General features: G+C 42.8%; 1 protein-coding gene across 1 annotated transcript in view; it reads left to right on the top strand.

The window, feature by feature from the left end:
• The first annotated feature begins 1,506 nt into the window (after window positions 1-1,506).
• The window catches only part of PRKG2 (protein kinase cGMP-dependent 2), a 123,632-nt gene continuing 104,223 nt past the window's right edge, over window positions 1,507-20,915 (top strand). The window contains exon 1 of the mRNA XM_030204906.1: window positions 1,507-1,967. Within this exon, the coding sequence (XP_030060766.1) occupies window positions 1,507-1,967 (461 nt within the window). The remainder of the gene's footprint in view (window positions 1,968-20,915) is intronic.

A 20,915-nucleotide genomic window follows, 5' to 3' on the forward strand; every position in this document is an offset into this window, starting at 1 on the left:
TATATATAGGTACTTTCTCTGTCCCTAGAGGGCTCACAATCTAAGGGGTCCTTTTACTAAGGTGCTGTGAAAAATGGCCTGTGCTGGGGTAAGCACGTGTTTTGGACGCGCAGGTCCATTTTTCAGTGTGCCTGTAAAAGAGGCCTTTGTTTTGGCCAAAAATGGACAGGCATCAAAATAAAAATTGACGAGCGTCCATTTTGGGTCTGAGACGTTACTGCCACCCTTAACTTAGCGGTAAGGTCTCACATGTTAATCGGGCGGTAATCAGCACACATACACTGCCGATTACTGCCCGGTTAGCGCCGCGCATTAGAAAATAAAAAATATTTTCCGACGCATGTAAAAAATGGAATTACTGCCCGGGCCAGGCGGTAGCTGGGTGGTAGTTCCAAACTGGCGTGCATTGGACGTGCATAGGCACCTACGTGGCTTAGTAAAAGGGTCCCCAAGGTTTTTTTTGGTACCTTGAGCAATGGAGGGTTAAGTGACTTGCCCAGGGTCACAAGAAGCTGCAGTGGAAATTGAAACCAGGTTGCCAGGATCAAAGCTTGCCGCACTAACCGTTGGGCTACTCCATAGTGTTGGTGTACATGCTCATGCCTAGATTTATTTATTTATTATTACATTTGTACCCCGCGCTTTCCCACTCAAAGCAGGTTCAATGTGGCTTACATAATAATATGGAATACAGAGTATTGATAGAGAAAATATAAGTTAATTATAGGAGAGTAATAAAAGAGATAGTTAGGTAGAGATGGGGAAGGGTGAAGGGAGTATGAGAGGTTTGAGCAAGGGGTAGATGAGCATTGGAGGAGGGGTAGAGGAGGCGGGAGGGGGATGGGATAGGGGAAAAGCATAGGGAAATTTGGTGGTAGATGCAGTCTGAGTCATTGTTGTCATCTTCTGGATATGTGTTGGGTAGATGTGTTGGGTAGATTGTGAAAGTACATGCATAGATTATAGTATTTTATAATCTATACACATAACCTCCCATGTGTGCCCAAATTCCACTCATGTGAATGTTTACCTGCAAAGTACGCACTCAATATCAGTGTGCACCTACAGAATAGCTCTTAGCCAGAGACTGCTTATGCACACGCTGATGTGTTCATATGTGCACTTAATTGACTAGAATACCAGTATTTAAGCACAAGTTTGCTGCCTACATCCGGTCAGCTTCTTATAAAATTACTCCTTATACCCCTCTCTGACTAGTTTGGGTAGATGCTGAGGCCACCAGGTCACTGGATCTCATTCATTCAGTTCTGTTGTTCCTAGTGTTTTGCTAATAAATTGTTGATCCTTTTGTAGGTGTTGCTGGCAGAATCTCTCAGACAACACTGAAGATGAGAAATTATACAAGGTTGTTGTTGGAAACCATATCGAATTGGTTTCAATAATTGGAATGCCTTCTAAGAAATCAGTACGAATATTAACATTTCTTTGTGAAGGTTAAAGACAACATGGAATATACAGCATAAGGGATTGGTTATTCGTTTTGTGATGTTTGCCAAGAGCAACATGGGAAATGGAACTGTCAAAGCCCCAAGAACTGAGGACAGTTGCCTGTCTTCTATGAGGGACTATCCCTCCGGGGTTTTTGGGAAATTGCAGGAGACAGTCCTTTATTTGCAGAAGGAACTGGAACAGAAATGGGAAGAGCTAAAGGAGAAAGATGAAAAAATTAAGCAGCTGGAGAAAGAGCTGAAGGTAAAAATCTCGCAGATAGAAAAGCTGCAAGATGCCATTGGGTACAACAGCGTGCCGCCATCTCCAAGAGACAAGGAGAAAAACGGGCTTCTCAGTGTAATAAACCAAGGGCCTCACCATTTTAATGATTTGGCTACAGAGGTTCATAGACGTCTGAAGGCCAAAGAAGGAGTATCAGCAGAGCCTACCTCAAGGAATTATTATTGTCCCAGCACTAAGAAATTCTCCATGGCCTGTATCCGCAAAGATTCAAGGTAAGACTAAAGGGGGAAAAATATCTTTTTTTCTATAATTGCTTTAATTTTATGTATATGTTGATCCACTTGAGGATGTTATAATGCCTTTGTATCGCTCCATGGTGCGACCGCACCTCGAATATTGTGTTCAATTCTTGTCACTGCATCTTAAAAAAGATATAGTGGAGTTAGAAAAGGTACTGAGAAGGGTGAAAAAAATGAGAAAGGGGATGGGATGACTTCTCTATGAGGAAAGGCTGAAAGGGCTAGGGCTCTTCAGCTTGGAGAAAACACGGCTGAGGGGAGATATGATAGAGGCCTATAAAATAATGAGTGGACTGGAACGGGTAGATGTGAATCGCTTGTTTACTCTTTCCAGGTTATCAATAGAAATCAAACAAAATAAAACATGGAAAAGAAAATAAGATGATACCTTTTTTATTGGACATAACTTAATACATTTCTTGATTATCTTTCGAAGGTTGCCCTTCTTCGTCAGATCGGAAATAAGCAAATGTGTTAGCAGATAGTATATATAAGAGAAACATCAAATCATTACTTTGACAGTCTGACAGAGTGGGAGGGTGGGGGTATGCATGGGGACATCAAAGCATTTCATTGATATTCTAACAGAATGGGTGTTGGTAGGTGAGAGGAGGGTAATAAACAGAGAAATAAACAGAGAATTACAGCTTTATGGTTTATATTGGGTTAGAAAACTCATTACTCTTTCCAAAAATACTAGGACTAGGGGGCATGCAATGAAGCTACAAAGTAGTAAATTTAAAATGAATCAGAAACAATTTTCTTTACTCAATGTGTAATTAAACTCTGGAATTTGTTGCCAGAGAATATAGTAAAAGCAGTTAGCTTAGCGGGGTTTAAAAAAAGGTTTGGATGGCTTCCTAAAGGAAAAGTCCATAGACCATTGTTAAAATGGACTTAGGGAAAATCTACTGCTTATTTCTAGAATAAACAGCATAAAATGTATTGTACTTTTTTGGGATCTTGCCAGGTGCTTGTAACCTGGATTGGCCACTGTTGGAAGCAGGATGCTGGGCTCAATGGACCTTTGGTCTGTCTTAGTATGGCAATACTTATGTACTTATATACTTATGTAAATTCCAAATATGATAACATTTTATTCTGCATACTTCTTAATACACTAACCCCCTAATTCAATAATCTTGTGCACAAATTTTAACACTTAGTGCACCAAGGGGCCCTTTTACTAAGCTGCGATTTAAGTGGCCTACAGTAGTCTGGACGCGTGAAATTGGAGCGCGCTGGGCCATTTTTTACCACAGCTGGAAAAAGTGGCTTTTTTAGGTGGGGCAGTAAATGGCCGTGGCTAAAATGAAAAGTAGCGTGTGGCTATTTCCTGCCTGAGTCATAACCAGCACCCATTGACCTAGCGGTAAGGGCTCACATGCGCTAATCAGGTAGCGCGCGCCAATATGGCTCACTGCCGATTACAGCTGGGAACAACCCCCGTGGTGGAAAATAGAAAAAATATTGTCTACCGCGGGAAATAGCACGTGCCAACTTCAAAATTACCCCAGGTGCCAACATTAGCCCGGCGGTAGTGTCTATTTGATGCACGCTACCCGCACATTAGCCCTACCACGTCTTAGTTAAAGAGGCCCTAAATTTGCATGCATAGGTTATAAAAGACTGACAGCAGCGTGCATAAGTCAATTATTAAATTAGGCACTAATTGGGACTAACAATCAATAATTGGCAGCAATTGGCACTGTTCCTAATTTGTAATTATGTGCATAACAACCCTTAGTCACTATTCTCACTCATGAACTTTAACACCCTACCACTCTGTATCTGTCATACCAGAATTGGCGATCGCCATCACGGTACTATGTAAGCCACATTGAGCCTGCAAATAGGTGGGAAAATGTGGGATACAAATGCAACAAATCAATAAATAAATATTCTAAAACCTTAGGGGCCCTTTCACTATGCCGCAGTAAAAAGTGGCCTGCAGCACTGCGAGCGCGTCTTTTGGGCATGCACCGGGTCAGTTTTTGCCACGTCCTGGAAAAAGGGCCTTTTTTTAAGGGGCCAGAAAATGGACATGTGGCAAAATAAAAATCAGTGCACCCTCCATTTTTGGCCTCAGAACTTACCGCCACCCATTTACTTAGTGGTAAGGTCTCACGTGCTACTCATGTATGAGACATGCAGCGCGTGCCCACGGCCATTTACTGCTTTTAATTGTTTCCTATTTTGACAACTGTAATGGTTTATATGTAGGTCATCCTCTGAATCTTGTGGACAGGCTTCAAGTAGTGAAGAATGTGGTGGCTAGATCAGTGTTAGGTTGCTCTTAACTGACCTCGCTAGTCCCAATGCTAAGCATTCAGATTTATTAGCAGTTGGCCAATGGATGTAAGTTAAAATCTTGTCCTTGGTTTTTCACATTCATAGTGAGAATGGCTCAGAATATTTGAAGAGAAAGTTGAAATGGTATGTTCCTCCAGCAACAAATGCACTCATCTGCTTTTATTAGCAGTGCCTATTAGGATGTGCAGCAAGAAATATTTTGTGTTGTGCCATTTCCTGGGTTTGTTTCTGGGAATGTTTATTTTTTATTATTGTTCTTTTCATTCTGTTGTCATAGTAGCAATGTCATTAAGAGTGCACATGTTTTCAAGTTCTCATTCTTTTCCCAACAGTGTGTACATGTAGGATAATTCACATATGTGCATACTATTAGGAAGGAGTGCACACTCATCTTTTGAAAGAATGCACACTATTGATGACACATGAAAAAACACAGGGGCCCGATATTCAAAACAATTTAAATGGCAAGGACAGACTCCTTCCCATTTATATCACCTGTCTGGGGCTAACCAGGCATTTCCAGCAGCAGTTAACCAGATTGTGCCGCTGAAAATGCCCAGCTAGCGCCCAAGCCGGAACTGGCTATTATGGGGGCATTCTAGGCACTGTTCCCTCTAAGGTGAGTGGGAGTCCTCCAAATACAGGCCTGCCAGTAGAGGGTGCTGTTTCACCATCACATTTTCAATAGTGTCTGCAGGATTCCAGGGAACCTGCCTGTCCCTAGCGTAGTCCTCCAAGGTTCAGATCCCACTGCTGCTCCTTGTGATCTTGGGCAAGTCACTTAACCCTCCATTGCCTCATGTACAAACTTAGATTGTGAGTCGTCCTGGGACAGAGAAATATCCAGTGTACCTGAATGTAACTCACCTTGAGCTACTACTGAAAAAGGTGTGAGCAAAATCCAAACAAATAAATAAATAAAGGGTAGAGTCAGTACTTGGTCAGTTAAGTAACGATTTTCAGATTCTAGATAGCATGACTGAAATTGCATGTCAAATCCGGTCATATTCTGGATTTGCGCATGCAATTTAATTACTTAACAAGCCAATCAGCGCTGACAATTGCCACTTAAGCAATTTTTGACATTCGTTGGCATTAATTGGAATTTACGGGCACAACTTGCTAGGCGTGTTCTGTAGAATGGTGCTTGTAAATTTTAATGCGCACTGTCAAAAAGGGGGTATGGCCATGGGCATTCTGAAAATCTATGCACACAGTTATAGAATACACCTGCTCCACACCTAACTTAGGCACTGGTATTTACGCCAAGTTTTACTTAGCCTAAATGGATGCGCCTAGAATTAGACACAGGCATGGCTGCTAGGCGTAGTCTATAAACCAGCTAGGCATATTCTACAAACTGCGCTTAAATCTAGGTACGGTTTAAAGAATATGTCTAGGTGGAAATATTTTTGTCGCCGATTTTTAGGTGCCATATATAGAATCTAGTACTTAACGGCTAAGATAATGACATAAATGGGGCCGCATAAAATGCAGTCCTATCTTTATGCAGTTCTTAATAGCCAGTTATGTGCTGAATATCGCACTTAGAGGTCCTTTTACTAAGGTGTGCTGAAAAATGACTTGCGGTAGTGTAGGTGTGGGTTTTGGGCGTGCGCCAATCCATTTTTCAGCGCGCCTGTAAAAAAGACCTCTTTGTTTGCCGAAAATGGATGTGCGGCAAAATCAAAATTGCCGTGCATCCATTTTGGGTCTGAGACCTTACCGCCAGCCATTGACCTAGCAATAAAGACTCACACGGTAACCGGGTGGTAATGACCTACATGCGCCAAACACCACTTGGCACGCATTTGTTACGCACGCCCAAAAATAAAAAAAAATATTTTCCAGACACGTGTATTGGACGCGCGCCAAAAATAAAATTACCACAACAGCCACGCGGCAGTCGGACGGTAACTCCATTTTGGCATGCATTGGGCGCACGTAGACATTTACACGGCTTAGTAAAAGGGCTCCTTAACCAGCTATCTTTTCGCTGGATTCATACACCTGGAAATTCAATTCTGGAGCCTGAAAGTGGCCCGGCATTGAATTTCTGTGTATAATGCCAGCAGCGGTCAGCAAAACGCTAATCATCGCCAACTGAATATCTGTTCATTTCTGTTTGCTAATGACATGAAATGACATGGGATTTGATGCACATCCCTAGTGCCTGTTAGTGATGTAACAAAGAAAGGGATGATAAGGACAAGGGTGTTTGCCAAAATTCTGGTAGATATAAGTACCTTTTCTTTCACAAGAAGACAAATGTTTGGCTCTTCCATTGAGGGGTGACTTTATAGCATAGCTTGTAAGGAAGCCTTGGCATTCAGGGATTTTAATTTCATTTTGTTTGTGCATTTGCCTGTGTTAGGTTTTATATTATATGATTAGAATGTGTTTGTACAGCGCCTTTGGTTACACGAATATCAGGAAGATGGTTTTGAAATTTTATAAATGATTAAACCCTGCACAGTAATTATTAATGGCATCTTCCATTTGATCAGGATGCGAATATACTTTAGAAGAATAATATGTCAGAAATCTACAGGCAACCATTTAAGGAACAGTTGGCCAAATACCTACTGGGAATGCTATTTTCTAAAGAAACAATAGTTGATGATAATGACAACTGGCTTTACTGAACCACAAACAGATTAGGTAACTTGCCCACACTCACACAGGCTAGTTTATAGATATTTGTCACAAATACGTTGGATTTGTCTGTCTCTTCTGACCCCTTGATTATTATAACTCCTTTCTCATAGTTCTACATTATAAATACCAAGGACAGCTCTCGAACAAGGAATAATGTGAATTTTTTTTCTAAGCCTAAAATAGACTATGGGGTCGATATTCAGAACGCGGGAGATAGCCCAGCTAATTCCTGTGGTCAGTGCTAAACTCAGATATTCAATGCCGGGCTGTTTCCGGTGACCGGCACTGAATATCCGGTTAAGTTTTGGCCGGTTTGAACATAACCGGCTAAGTCGATATTCAGACTTAGCCGGTTATGTTTAAACTGGCCAAAGATATCCCACCTATTCAGGAGGCCAAATATAGCCACTAGCGTGGGGCTGAATATCACCAGATAGCCGGATATGGGACATTTAACCGGCCACGTGCTGATCCTGACCAGTTAAATGCTTTTGAATATCAGGAGGTACGAGCATGCCTCGTTAAAAAACAATGTTTATGTGACCCTTTTCTTTGCAACACCCCATTGAGGGTAATTTTGCAGCAGGGCACCTAGTTTGGGAGGGCAAGTAAGTGCTTTTGGAGCTCATTTTCAAAAGAGAAAAATGTCATAAAGTGGCATAAAATCTGCATTTGGATGTTTTTCTCACAAAAATGTCAAAATTGGTATTTTCAAAATCAATTTTTAGACATTTTTCTATGAAGTCCATCAGAAGTGTGTTCAAATCACAAGGGGGTGTGTTAAAGGTGGGATCTGGATATTCCTAACACTTGGACGTTTTTCAGCCATAATGGAACAAAACAAAAGTGTCCAGGACTAACACTAAGACATTTTGAACTATACCTTTTTGTTTTTTTATAATGAATAAGGCACAAAAGGGTGCCCTAAATGACCAGATGACCACTGGAGGGAATCAGGGGTGACCTCCAATACCCCCCCCCCCCCCAGTGATCACTGACCCCCTCCCACCCGCCACAAATGTGAATACAAATATGATTTAGCAGCCTCTATGACAACCTCAGATGTTAGAGCAGCATGCAGGTCCCTGAAGTAGCGTAGTGGTCTGTGCAGTGTACCATGGAGTGGGGGACTCTGGTCCCATCTCCCTCTCTCTGTCACATTTGTGGGGGGAACTGTAAGCCCTCCAAAACTCACCAGAAACCCACTGTACCCACATATAGGTGCCCCCTTCACTCATAAGGGCTGTTGTAGCGGTGTACAGTTGTGGGCAGTGGGCTTTGGGAGACTCAGCAGACAAGATAAAGGAGCAACGGTGAGATGTGTACCTGGGAGTATGTTTTGAAGTCCACTGCAGTGCCCCCTAGGGTACCCCATTTATCTCCTGGGATGTCTGGGAGACCAGTCTACTAAAAATGCTGGCCCCTCCTACATCCCAATGGCTTGATTTTCTACGGTTTTCACTTGGACTTTTTTTGTTTTTGGGAAAATGGACCAAAAAACAAAATGTCCAAAGCACAAAACCTTGTTAGAAGCAGTATTTTTGAAAACAAAAGATAGACGTTTGCTGTTCAATAGGGGCATGGCTATGGGCAGGGAAATGGGTGTTCCAAAATTTACACAAGTAGTTATAGAATATGGCCCAGTGCATGTAAATCTACATGCAGGAATTTATGCTGTGTTTATGCATGTAGTTTTAGGCGCTGGGATGTCAACTAAGCATATTCTATATACCATGCCTAAATCTAGGTGCAATTTATAGAATACGCTTAGGCGGAAATGTGTACTGCGTGGATTTTTAAGGCAGCTTATATAGAATCTGGTCCCTAAACATTTTTCTACATCCTGCTGGTCTGCTCTGATTTGTTTATGTATGTGGCTATATATCTAGTTACATAGGAGTAAATCTAGCTCTTCATAACATTGTTGTTTCAGAGAAAAGTATTTTATCTACAGAAAAAGCAGGTGCATGTATTTGTGGGTACTTTTTCTCTTGGTACACACTTTGCTTAAGAGATCTAGTGCAAAATACAAAGGTTAAGGTACTCATGGACTTTGCATCTACCTGCATTATTTTCAAAAATTTCCCCTATGAAAACAGATGCTGTATAAAACATAAGAATACTGAGTCAGACCAATGGTCCATCTAGTCCAGTATCCTGCTTCCAACAGTGGCCAATCCAGGTCACGAGTTCCTGGCAGAAACCCAATTAATAGCAACATTCCATGTTACCAATCCCGGGGCAAGCAGTGGCTTCCCCCATGTTCAACTCAATAACAGACCATAGGCTTTTCCCCAGAAACTTGTCTAAACCTTTTTTAAACCCAGGTATGCTAACCGCTATTACCACACCCTCCGGCAGCGAGTTCTAGAGCTTAACTGTTGTTTGAGTGAAAAATATTTTCATTTGTTTTAAAAGTATTTCCATGTAATTTCATTGAGTGTCCCCTGGTCCCCCCCCCCCCCCCCCGTCTTCTTTTTTCCAGGCTAGGACTATTCGATGAAGCTACAAAGTAGTAAATTTTAAACGAATCATAGAAAATGTTTCTTCACCCAACATGTAATTAAACTCTGGAATTCGTTGTCAGAGAATGTGGTAAAGGCAGTTAGCTTAGCGGGGTTTAAAAAAGATTTGGACGGCTTCCTAAAGGAAAAGTCCATAGACCATTATTAAAATGGACTTGGAGAAACTCCACTGCTTATTTTTGGGATAAGCAGCATAAAATGTTTTGTATTTTTTTGGGATCTTGCCAGGTACTTGTGACCTGGATTGGCCACTGTTGGAAACAGGATGGTGGGCTTGATGGACCTTTGGTCTGTCCCAGTATGGCAATACTTATGTACTCTTTAGTCTTTCCTGATATGGAAGGCGTTCCATCCCCTTTATCATTTTGGTCACTCTTCTATAGGACTTTCTGTGCTTCAGGTATCAAAATGTTGCATCTTCTGTCTTAAGTTTGGGAATTCCTTTGCATATATTTTGTTTCATCAGTTTTGGAAATCCTGATTTAGTAGTTAATAGTTAATGATGGCCTTACTATTCTGTGGAAAATTGTTTAGAGCTGTACCGAATAGCATATTTTACCATTGGGCCAAACACGAATAATGAAAAACATTATTCGGTTGAATATGAATATTGAATACAAATAATGGGCATTGAGATTTAACGTAACAACTAAAAAAGGTAATGTGAAATCAGAGATCAAGTGTTTATTTCAGTTTTATCTGCTATAGCACAGAAAGCCCTATAGAAGAAATGGACAGAAACTTTATTGAAGACATTCACAAGATAGCTGGGAATTGGGAAGTACTACTAATAGGTGATTTTAATATGCCAGATATCGATTGGCGAGTCCCTGCTGTGGGCTCATCTAGAAGCAAAAGGATCTAGGATTCTCTACAGGAACAATTGTTCCAGCAGTGGGTAATATACCCAACATGGGATGGAACGATTCTAGACCTGGTGCTTATAAAAAGGGAGAATGTTTCTGATGCTACGGTGGGGCATCATTTGGCATCTATTCATCATTGAAAGGTGTGGTTCAATATTAAGATACTAGTAAAAGAGGCCCGTTTCCAACTGAAAGAAAATGGGTGCTAGCTAGGTTCCAGGGATCCCCTCCCTCCCTCCGAGTTTCAGCCCCCCTCCCCTCAGAGTTCCATGCCCCCTACCTGCCTCCCTCCCTCTCCTCTGAGTTCCAGAAACCCCTCCCCTTCCAGGATACTCCCCCTCCCCTCCCCCTTCCCCATCCTCCCTCCCCCTTCCCCTCCTCATTTCTCCCTCCCTCATCCCCCTTCCCCTCCCCCCTTCCTCCTCCCCTTCCAGTTCCAGTACCTGCCGCTCCCCTTCCAGTTCCAGGACTGGCCCTACCCTTCCGGTGGCGTTCCAGGACCCCCCTCTCGGTCGAGTTCCAGGGCCCCCTCCCCCTCTCTCATCTCGTGCCCCCTCCTCCCTCTCTCATCCCGTGCCCCCTCCCCCCTCTCTCATCCCGTGCTCCCCACCTCTCGTCCTGTGCCCCCTCCCCCCTCTCATCCCGTGCCCTCCAAATTCCATACACCCACTGTCGTCCGAGTTGCACAACCCCGCGCCTCCCTTCCTCTCTCTCTGTGGCCTCTGAGTGCAAGCAGGACGTGTGTGGCTGCCCCTCACATTCGTAAGTGCTGGTCGTTCTTTAAAACGTTTTACCTCATGGTCTACCGGCAACAGTGAAGTCGAGCAGGCACAGAATGACGCTTCAGACTGCCTTCGCTTTCGCTTCTGTTTCAGCTGTGCCTCTGGTCCTGCCCTTCCAAAAGCAATAAAATACTCCCAATGACTTCAATAGTTTACCTAGTGGCACTAATAGATGTTAAATAACAGTGCCGACAGTGCAGACCCCCGTGGCATACCACATTTTACACTGACTGATCCTGACAATTGTTCTCCACTGCAAATGACTGTAGATCGTCCGGTCAAACAGGAGGTAAACCAACACAAAACTTGCCTACTAATCCCTAAATCTTTTAATCTAACAAGTAACAGATCCAAATCAATGGAATCAAAAGCTCCTGAAACATCTAATGATACCAAGCAGTAACAAGTATTATCATCCATCCCTCTCTTTATTTATCCACTGTTGATACTAGTGTCCATGCTATGCGTGCATCAAAAGCCATATTGGCCATATGAGTATGTGGATCTATTTGATCCACATACTCATCTAGTTGTCTAAGGACCACTTTTTCAAGAATTTTATCCCAAAACGGAATAACAGGGATGGACCTATAACTACATGGTTCTAAAGAATCCATGCTAGAATTCGTCAACAAGGGCTTCACAGTAGATTATTTATAAAACTTAGGAAAAAGACTATCAGTGGGCAAAACTGAAAGAAGCTATTTTAAAGTTGACAAACCTTTATGTTAGAAAATTACATAAAAGTAAGAGGAAAAGAAGGTTGCTCTGGTTCTCAAACGTAGTAGCTGAAAAAGTAAGGGAAAAAAGGTTAGCCTTCATACATTACAAGACATCGCAGAAAGAGGAAGGCAGGCAAAAATACCTGGAAAATCTAAGAGAAGTTGGAAAAGCTGTCAGGAAAGCAAAGAGACAAATGGAGGAAAAGATAGCCAATATGGTAAAATTGGGGGACAAGACATTTTTTTAAATATATAAGTGAAAGGAGGAAGTGTTACAGTAGTGTTGTGAAGCTTGAGGCTGAGGGGCAGGAATATGTAGAAGCTGATAAAGATAAAGATGAACAATAATTTCTGTTCTGTGTTCTCGGATAGAAGACCTGGGGCAGGACCACAGAAAACAAATGCTAATAGGAATGGTTATATGGTAGACCAGGATTGTTTCTTAGAAGACTGTGTTTGTGAGGAACTAGTTAAACTAAAGACAAAGCAATGGTGCCTGATGGGATACATCCGAGGTTACTCAAGGAACTCAAAGACGTTCTGGAGGCTCCACTGTCTGACCTCTTTAATGCTTCCCTAGATTCTGGAGTGGTCCTGGGGGACTGGAGAAGGGTGGATGTGGTCCCTCTGCACAAGAGCAGAAGCAAGGGAGAGGTTGTGAATTACAGACCAGTCAGTCTGATCTCAGTGGTGAGTAAACTAATGGAAATGCTTCTAAAGTGAAGGATTGTAAGGTTTCCTGAATCAAATGGACTGCAGGACCCGAGGCAGCATGGTTTCACTAGAGGCAGGTCTTGTCAGACAAATCTAATTGACTTCTTTGACTTGAAGGCCAAGCAGTTTGATATGGGAGGGGTGCTAAATGTGGTGTACTTGGATTTTAGCAAAGCTTTTGACACAGTTCCGCATAGGTAACTGATAAAGTGACTGACTGGGTTAAAAACTGGTTAAATGGAAGGAGACAGAGGGTAGTGGTAAATAGAGCTTGCTCCAAGGAAAAGGATGTTATCAGTGGTGTACTGCAGGGATCGGTCCTTGGGCCGGCTCTTTTTAACATCTTTGTGAGTGATATTGCGGAAGGACTGCCCAATAAGGTTTGTCTCTTTGCGGATGATATCCAACTCTGTAATAGGGTGGACACCCCAAAGGATGTCGATGACATGAGGAAGGATCTAGCAAAGCTTGAAGAATGGTCCAAAAATTGGCAACTAAAATTTAATGCTAAGAAATGCAGCATCATGCACTTGTGTTACTAGAATCAAAGGGAATGATACAGTATAGGGGGTGAAGTGCTTCAGTGTATGAAAGAAGAACGGGGCTTGGAGGTATATAAAATAATGAGTGGAGTGGAACAGGTGGATGTGAAGCATCTGTTCACGCTTTCCAAAAATACTAGGACTAGGGGGCATGTGATGAAACTACAGTGTAGTAAATTTAAAACAAATCGGAGAAAATTTTTCTTCACCCAACGTATAATTAAACTCTGGAATTCATTGCCAGAGAAAGTGGTGAAGGCGGTTAGCTTAGCAGAGTTTAAAAAGGGGTTGGACGGTTTCCTAAAGAACAAGTCCATAAACCACTACTAAATGGACTTGGGAAAAATCCACAATTCCAGGAATAACATGTATAGAATGTTTGTACGTTTGGGAAGCTTGCCAGGTGCCCTTGGCCTGGATTGGCCGCTGTCGTGGACAGGATGTACATAAGTACATAAGTACATAAGTAGTGCCATACTGGGAAAGACCAAAGGTCCATCTAGCCCAGCATCCTGTCACCGACAGTGGCCAATCCAGGTCAAGGGCACCTGGCACGCTCCCCAAACGTAAAAACATTCCAGACAAGTTATACCTAAAAATGCGGAATTTTTCCAAGTCCATTTAATAGCGGTCTATGGACTTGTCCTTTAGGAATCTATCTAACCCCTTTTTAAACTCCGTCAAGCTAACCGCCCATACCACGTTCTCCGGCAACGAATTCCAGAGTCTAATTACACGTTGGGTGAAGAAAAATTTTCTCCGATTCGTTTTAAATTTACCACACTGTAGCTTCAACTCATGCCCTCTAGTCCTAGTATTTTTGGATAGCGTGAACAGTCGCTTCACATCCACCCGATCCATTCCACTCATTATTTTATACACTTCTATCATATCTCCCCTCAGCCGTCTCTTCTCCAAGCTGAAAAGCCCTAGCCTTCTCAGCCTCTCTTCATAGGAAAGTCGTCCCATCCCCACTATCATTTTCGTCGCCCTTCGCTGTACCTTTTCCAATTCTACTATATCTTTTTTGAGATACGGAGACCAGTACTGAACACAATACTCCAGGTGCGGTCGCACCATGGAGCGATACAACGGCATTATAACATCCGCACACCTGGACTCCATACCCTTCCTAATAACACCCAACATTCTATTCGCTTTCCTAGCCGCAGCAGCACACTGAGCAGAAGGTTTCAGCGTATCATCGACGACGACACCCAGATCCCTTTCTTGATCCGTAACTCCTAACGCGGAACCTTGCAAGACGTAGCTATAATTCGGGTTCCTCTTACCCACATGCATCACTTTGCACTTGTCAACATTGAACTTCATCTGCCACTTGCACGCCCATTCTCCCAGTCTCGCAAGGTCCTCCTGTAATCGTTCACATTCCTCCTGCGACTTGACGACCCTGAATAATTTTGTGTCATCGGCGAATTTAATTACCTCACTAGTTATTCCCATCTCTAGGTCATTTATAAATACATTAAAAAGCAACGGACCCAGCACAGACCCCTGCGGGACCCCACTAACTACCCTCCTCCACTGAGAATACTGGCCACGCAATCCTACTCTCTGCTTCCTATCTTTCAACCAGTTCTTAATCCATAATAATACCCTACCTCCGATTCCATGACTCTGCAATTTCTTCAGGAGTCTTTCGTGCGGCACTTTGTCAAACGCCTTCTGAAAATCCAGATATACAATATCAACCGGCTCCCCATTGTCCACATGTTTGCTTACCCCCTCAAAAAAATGCATTAGATTGGTGAGGCAAGACTTCCCTTCACTAAATCCGTGCTGACTTTGTCTCATCAGTCCATGTTTTTGTATATTCTCTGCAATTTTATTCTTAATAATAGCCTCCACCATCTTGCCCGGCACCGACGTCAGACTCACCGGTCTATAATTTCCCGGATCTCCTCTGGAACCCTTCTTAAAAATCGGAGTAACATTGGCTACCCTCCAGTCTTCCGGTACTACACTCGATTTTAGGGACAGATTGCATATTTCTAACAGTAGCTCCGCAAGTTCATTTTTTAGTTCTATTAATACTCTGGGATGAATACCATCAGGTCCCGGTGATTTACTACTCTTCAGCTTGCTGAACTGACCCATTACATCCTCCAAGGTTACAGAGAATTTGTTTAGTTTCTCCGACTCCCCCGCTTCAAATATTCTTTCCGGCACCGGTGTCCCCCCCAAATCCTCCTCGATGACCCTGGTCTTTTCCCAGTATGGCATTACTTATGTACTTATGTAATCTTAAGGTGGCAAAACAGATGGAAAAGGTGCTAGTCAAAGTCAGAAGGATGTTCTGGTGCATAAGGAGAGGGATAACCAGCAGGAAGAAAGATGTGATAGTGCCCTTGTATAAGTCTCTGGTGAGGCCCTATTTAGAGTACTATGTGCAATTCTGGAGACCATACCTACAGAAAGATATAAACAGGATGGAGTTGGTCTAGTGGGTGGCTACAAAATTGGTTAGTGGTCTCTGTCATAAAACATATAGGGCCAGGCTTATGGACCTCAACATGTATACTCTGGAATAGAGGTGGGGGATACGATACAGATGTTTAAATACATCAGTGGCATTAGTATACAGGAGGTGAGCCATTTTCAAATGAAGGAAACATTTCTAGAATGAGAGGGCATAGGATGAAGTTAAGTGGAAATAGGCTTAGGAGAAATCTAAGAAAATACTCTTTCACGGAAAGAGTGGAGGATGCATGAAATGGCCCCCTGGTGGAGGTTGTGGAGGCGAGGATTGTGTCAGAATTTAAGAAAGAGTGGGACAGACACATGGTATCCCTTAGGAAAAGGAGGAGTTAGTGGTTACTGAGGATGGCCAGACTGGATGGACCATTCGGCCCTTATCTGTCGTCACGTTTCTATGTTTCTTACTACAGAGAATACAATTTTGGCGAAAGACCTCCTGCTTTTGATCTGCTGTTTCCTACTAGCACTAACATGTGATAACGCAGGATTTTACCATGTGCTACGCTCAAATTTAACACAGCACTTTGGGGAGATTTTAAAAACTTATTTTTAGAGACAAGATGGCACCTTGAGAGAGGGAGTGTGACTCGTGAGCTCCTGCCCAGATTTCCTTTTTTCTTCTAACTTTTTCCTATTACCTTTTTCATTAATGCCAAAGAGGAGGGGGGAAGCAGCTTGTTATCCTTGCCGCACCAGCAGCCCTGGTTCTGGGTCCAGTGAATTGATTCGCCATTCCATCTATATTTTCCGGATTGACTGCCTTGCTAGCAGAAGGAGTGTCAAGAGGGGAACTGGAAGCTTGGAGTCCACTCCCAATGCCAGTGTCTGCGGACCTAGTGCAGCGGCAGCCCTCACAATCTGCTGTGATGATTTAGGGCTTCTTGGCAGGGCTGTCAGGCTCTAGAGAGACCCTGAAGGCATTGCTGCAGTAGTAGCAGTCCAAGAAACTGGATGTGATAGTGCTGGAGAGAAGTCAGAAGTGTCGGTAACAATGGAGGGAGAGCGTTCACGTCTTCATGCAGAGCTCAGTTTCTTCTTTTCCTCAAAAGCCAGCTGATATTACGTTGTATACTCTCTGGGATGCAATGGTTGGTGTGGAACAGACTCTATCCCAGAAACATTTGTTAATTTTGCAATAATTTTCAGTGGACTTTGCCTGGGTCAGAACAGAAAACTATTTCAGTTGAAAGAAGAGTAGAGAATGTGGAATCTAGAGTTAATGGGCATGGTTCCTTGGTTACACCATAAGATTGTGAATTTGGATAATATAATAAGACGTAGGACTCTATGATTTAAACATTTTCCTAAAGTATCTGCTGAGTTTCCATTGATTACTTTCAAGAAATATTTAGTAGACATTTTGAAATTTTCAGAAAGTTCTTATCCACCAACATCTAAGATTTATTTAATTCCACCTTTTTCAACTAAAGTGATGGACCAACCTAAATGCAGCAACTAATTTGGATGTTTCATATGACTTGTTGAATTTGACTCAGGTTATAGAAGCAAATGCGACTGAAGTTAAACCTGCAACTTTAATTGTTTCCTTTGTATTAGACCCAGACCATGATTGGGTTCTAAAGCTGTTCTTTCGCCATCGTAATTCCCTTTTAATGGTTTGTAAAGTCTGGGCTTTTCCTGATGTTGGAAGAGCCACCCAGAAGCGTCACCAACAAATTCTGGTTTTGAAACCACTTATATTACAGATGGGCACTCTCTTTTGGTTAAATTATCCATTCAAATGTGTCATTAAGTATAACTCTGTGAAATATGTTTTCTTTGATTCAGACCGTTTGAAGAATTGTCACCTGCTATTGTTTCCCACCCCCTCTAGGTGGTTCCATTTCTACTCTGTAATTAGTAATGGATGGTTTGTCTCTTTTAAATTTCCTTTAAAATGTAAATTTTCCTGATATTTTCCTTGTCTCCTGCCATTAATGGTGGACTTTAAGACAGAGCAATAATTTCTTTTTGTTTAATTTTCCTAGTAATTTCTTTCTTTCTTTGATTGTCTTTTTCTGTAACAAGGATTATATGTTTAGGATTTAATTTGATAATTGCATAAATAAAATATTTGTTAAAAACATATTTTAGTGCAGGTCATGCACTATATATATTTTTTAAATTCTGGACTATTTAGGGGCTCATTTTCAAAACAGAAAATCGTCCAAAAAGCAGCAGATGGATGTGTTTTTTTTTCTTTTTTTGCCCAAACATCCAAATCACTATTTTTGAAACCTATTTTTAAGACAGTTTTCTATGCTATTTGTTTGCAGTGTATCCGAGTCACAAGGGGGCATGTTAGGGGTGGGATTTCGGCATTCCCAAAACTTGGAAGTTTTTCTGCCATAATGGAACAAAGCAAAAACATTTGGGGCTAAAAGTTAAGTGTTTTGGTCTAGACCTGTTTCAATCATGAATAAGTCTCAAAAAGGTGCCCTAAATGACTAGATGACCACTGTAGGGATTACGGCATGACCCCCTTACTCCCCCAGTGGTCACTGATCCCCTCTCCCCTCCCACAAAGATGTAAAAGAAACAGTACATACCAGCATGTATGACAGCTTCAGATTTTATGGCCAGTCCTATTAGAGCAGGGAGCAGGTCCCTGGAGGATCCTAGTGGTCAGTGCAGTACACTGTAGAGAAGAGGACCCAGGCCCATATCTCACTCTAACTGTTATGCTCCACTTGTGTTAGAAAGTGTGAGCCCTCCAAAACCTTACTGTTTCAAGGAGGAATCTGTTTTATAATCAAAGGAGTATTTCTATTGCCACCAGAGCTCCCCTCTGATTATACTAGTTACTGATGTTGTAGAACATTTCCTGCTTCTTCTATCTCTTTCTGGAATGTCAGGAAGTTAGAAAGTTCATCTAAATGTAAACCAGTCTGCCTGCCTACATATGAGGTAAGTCAGAGGGTTTTATTCCATTGGTGGATTCAAGTAGATGAACTGAACATTCGGGCAACACTCATTGCTGAGTTCCTCATGCTGCCGCAAATAAATAAATAAATAAATAATTTTACTCACAGATGTCTTTCACCTCGTGTTTTAGTATATATGATAAATTCAGCTAACTCCTATTTTTACCGGAATTATATAACCCCTTTCCCCTCTCCCTGTCCCCAAATTTCTTCCTTATTTTTTTATTACTAGCTGGATTTCCTGGCATTGCCCAAGAAACCCAATATCTAATGACTGACATATTAGAAAATACCGAAGCAAAGTGAAATACACTTTTAGAATATATATTAGATGAGATTTTTATTGCATAACATTGGCATATACAATAATTCTTGTTTTAGAGTTAGTGGCAAACACATCCAATTTTCCAGTTCCATCGCTTAAGCATATTATGTGAATTTGTTAATGAGCACAGCAGAGTCACTAGGTTTCTTCCTGCTACCTTAAGAGACCATGCTTGAGCTTTGCTGACAGTAATAGAGTGAATGTGTGTGTGTCTCTCAGAGACAGAGTCGGAGTAGTATCGGAGCCACACCGGACCCGATTGGTGGACTGCAGGACAGTGACGGCCTCGCCAAGTTCCAACGCGAACGAGTGACCAGAGGCTGATCACGGTGGCCTACCTGCCTCGTGGCCACGACCCGTCCTCAACCGGACTGAAGCCCAACTGTGCCGGAGACGACTAGCCTCGCCAACCGGAGGCCTCTGCAGAAAAGCTCCCACAGCCCGGGTCCGTCACACAAGGGGGGACCATCAAATTCTCGTGGCCATGACCCGTCCTCGACCAGACCAAAGCCCAACTGTGCCGGAGATGACTGGCATCGCCAACTGGAGGCCTTTGAGGAAACGCTCCCACAGCCCGGGTCCAGGTCTGTCGCACAGAGGGGGGACCATCGGATTCTCATGACCACGACCCATCCCAGACCGGACTAAAGCCCAGCTGTGCCGGAGACGACTGACCTTGCCAACCAGAAGCCTTTGTGGAAGCGCGCCCACAGTCCGGGTCCGGGTTCGACGTACAGGAGGGAGACCATCGGAGCCTCGCTGTACCTGAGAGGAGTGGAGCGTGAGGAGACGATAACCACCGCGTGGATCGAGAGGAGGAGGAGAAGGGCACCGTGCACTCGACCACATCCCGAAATGCAGGACAGCAGGCCCCCAGACAGATCCGGAGTACCAGGAAACTTGCCTGAACCCAACCTAGCACCAAGGACACCCGATCCTCAACACATCTTCACAGGTGACTACCTGACCGCGATCGGGCAGGAACCACATGACTGAGGCCTCCCCGCTACCCAACCACATCAAAGCCCTGAGTAGCACAACCCAGGAGGCAGATTTCAAATGCCCCTCGCACAAAGCAGAACATGGGCCGACTGCACCTTCCCGACGGACTACATGGGATCGCAAGCACCCAGACAGGACCTGATCGCCAAACTCCTCCCAACACAGCGGATCGGGGACCAGAACTCATGCGGGAGGTATCACACTACAGCTAGAATTGTAAATGCCTCGTAACTGCTTGCTTTAAATCATATAGCACTGCATTGAAACAAGTTCTGTACGGCTGTAATCTAAATGCCTTTTTAAATGTTTGCTAGACTTCCCTTAGCATTATATTGAAGCAAGAAATGTAATGCTTGTAACTGCTAATTAAGCACCTCATAATATAATACTGCATCTTGATCTGTAATTTGCTAAACACTTGCTGGGCATCTCATAGTTCTATACTGCATCTTGAACTGTAATTTGCTAAACGATTACTAAGCATCTCATAGATCTATACTGCATCTTGAACTGTAACTTGCTAAACACTCCCTAAATAACTATCACTGATATGAAACCCAGCAAATTACTATTACTAATTACATACTGTCTCTCCCTAACCCACCTCGCACCTACAACACCTAATATAGACAACACCACACTCAAACCTCACAAACCACCCTCACAACCCATACGTAACATGCCCATCCAAAAAATTAATCAACAGCACGAAAAAACTACTAGCCCCATTCACCGTCAACAAAAAGGAACAAAAGGACATAACAAACTTACACATCAAGAAGACAGACAGCTGATAAGAATTAACACCACCACAAACCCAACTGAACACCACCACCAACAAATACAAATAGGATACATCAATGCCAGATCGGCAGTCAACAAAACTATGATACTAACCGACTGGATCACAACTGACCATCTCGACTTCCTACTTATCAATGAAACTTGGATCCATGAACCCAAAAATCCAATAGTATTACAGCTCTGTCCTCCAGGATACAAAATTACTCACTGGACAAGAGAAGGAAAAAGAGGAGGAGGAATAGCAA

Source organism: Microcaecilia unicolor, chromosome 5, assembly GCF_901765095.1.
Source record: "Microcaecilia unicolor chromosome 5, aMicUni1.1, whole genome shotgun sequence".
Lineage (NCBI taxonomy): Eukaryota > Metazoa > Chordata > Amphibia > Gymnophiona > Siphonopidae > Microcaecilia > Microcaecilia unicolor.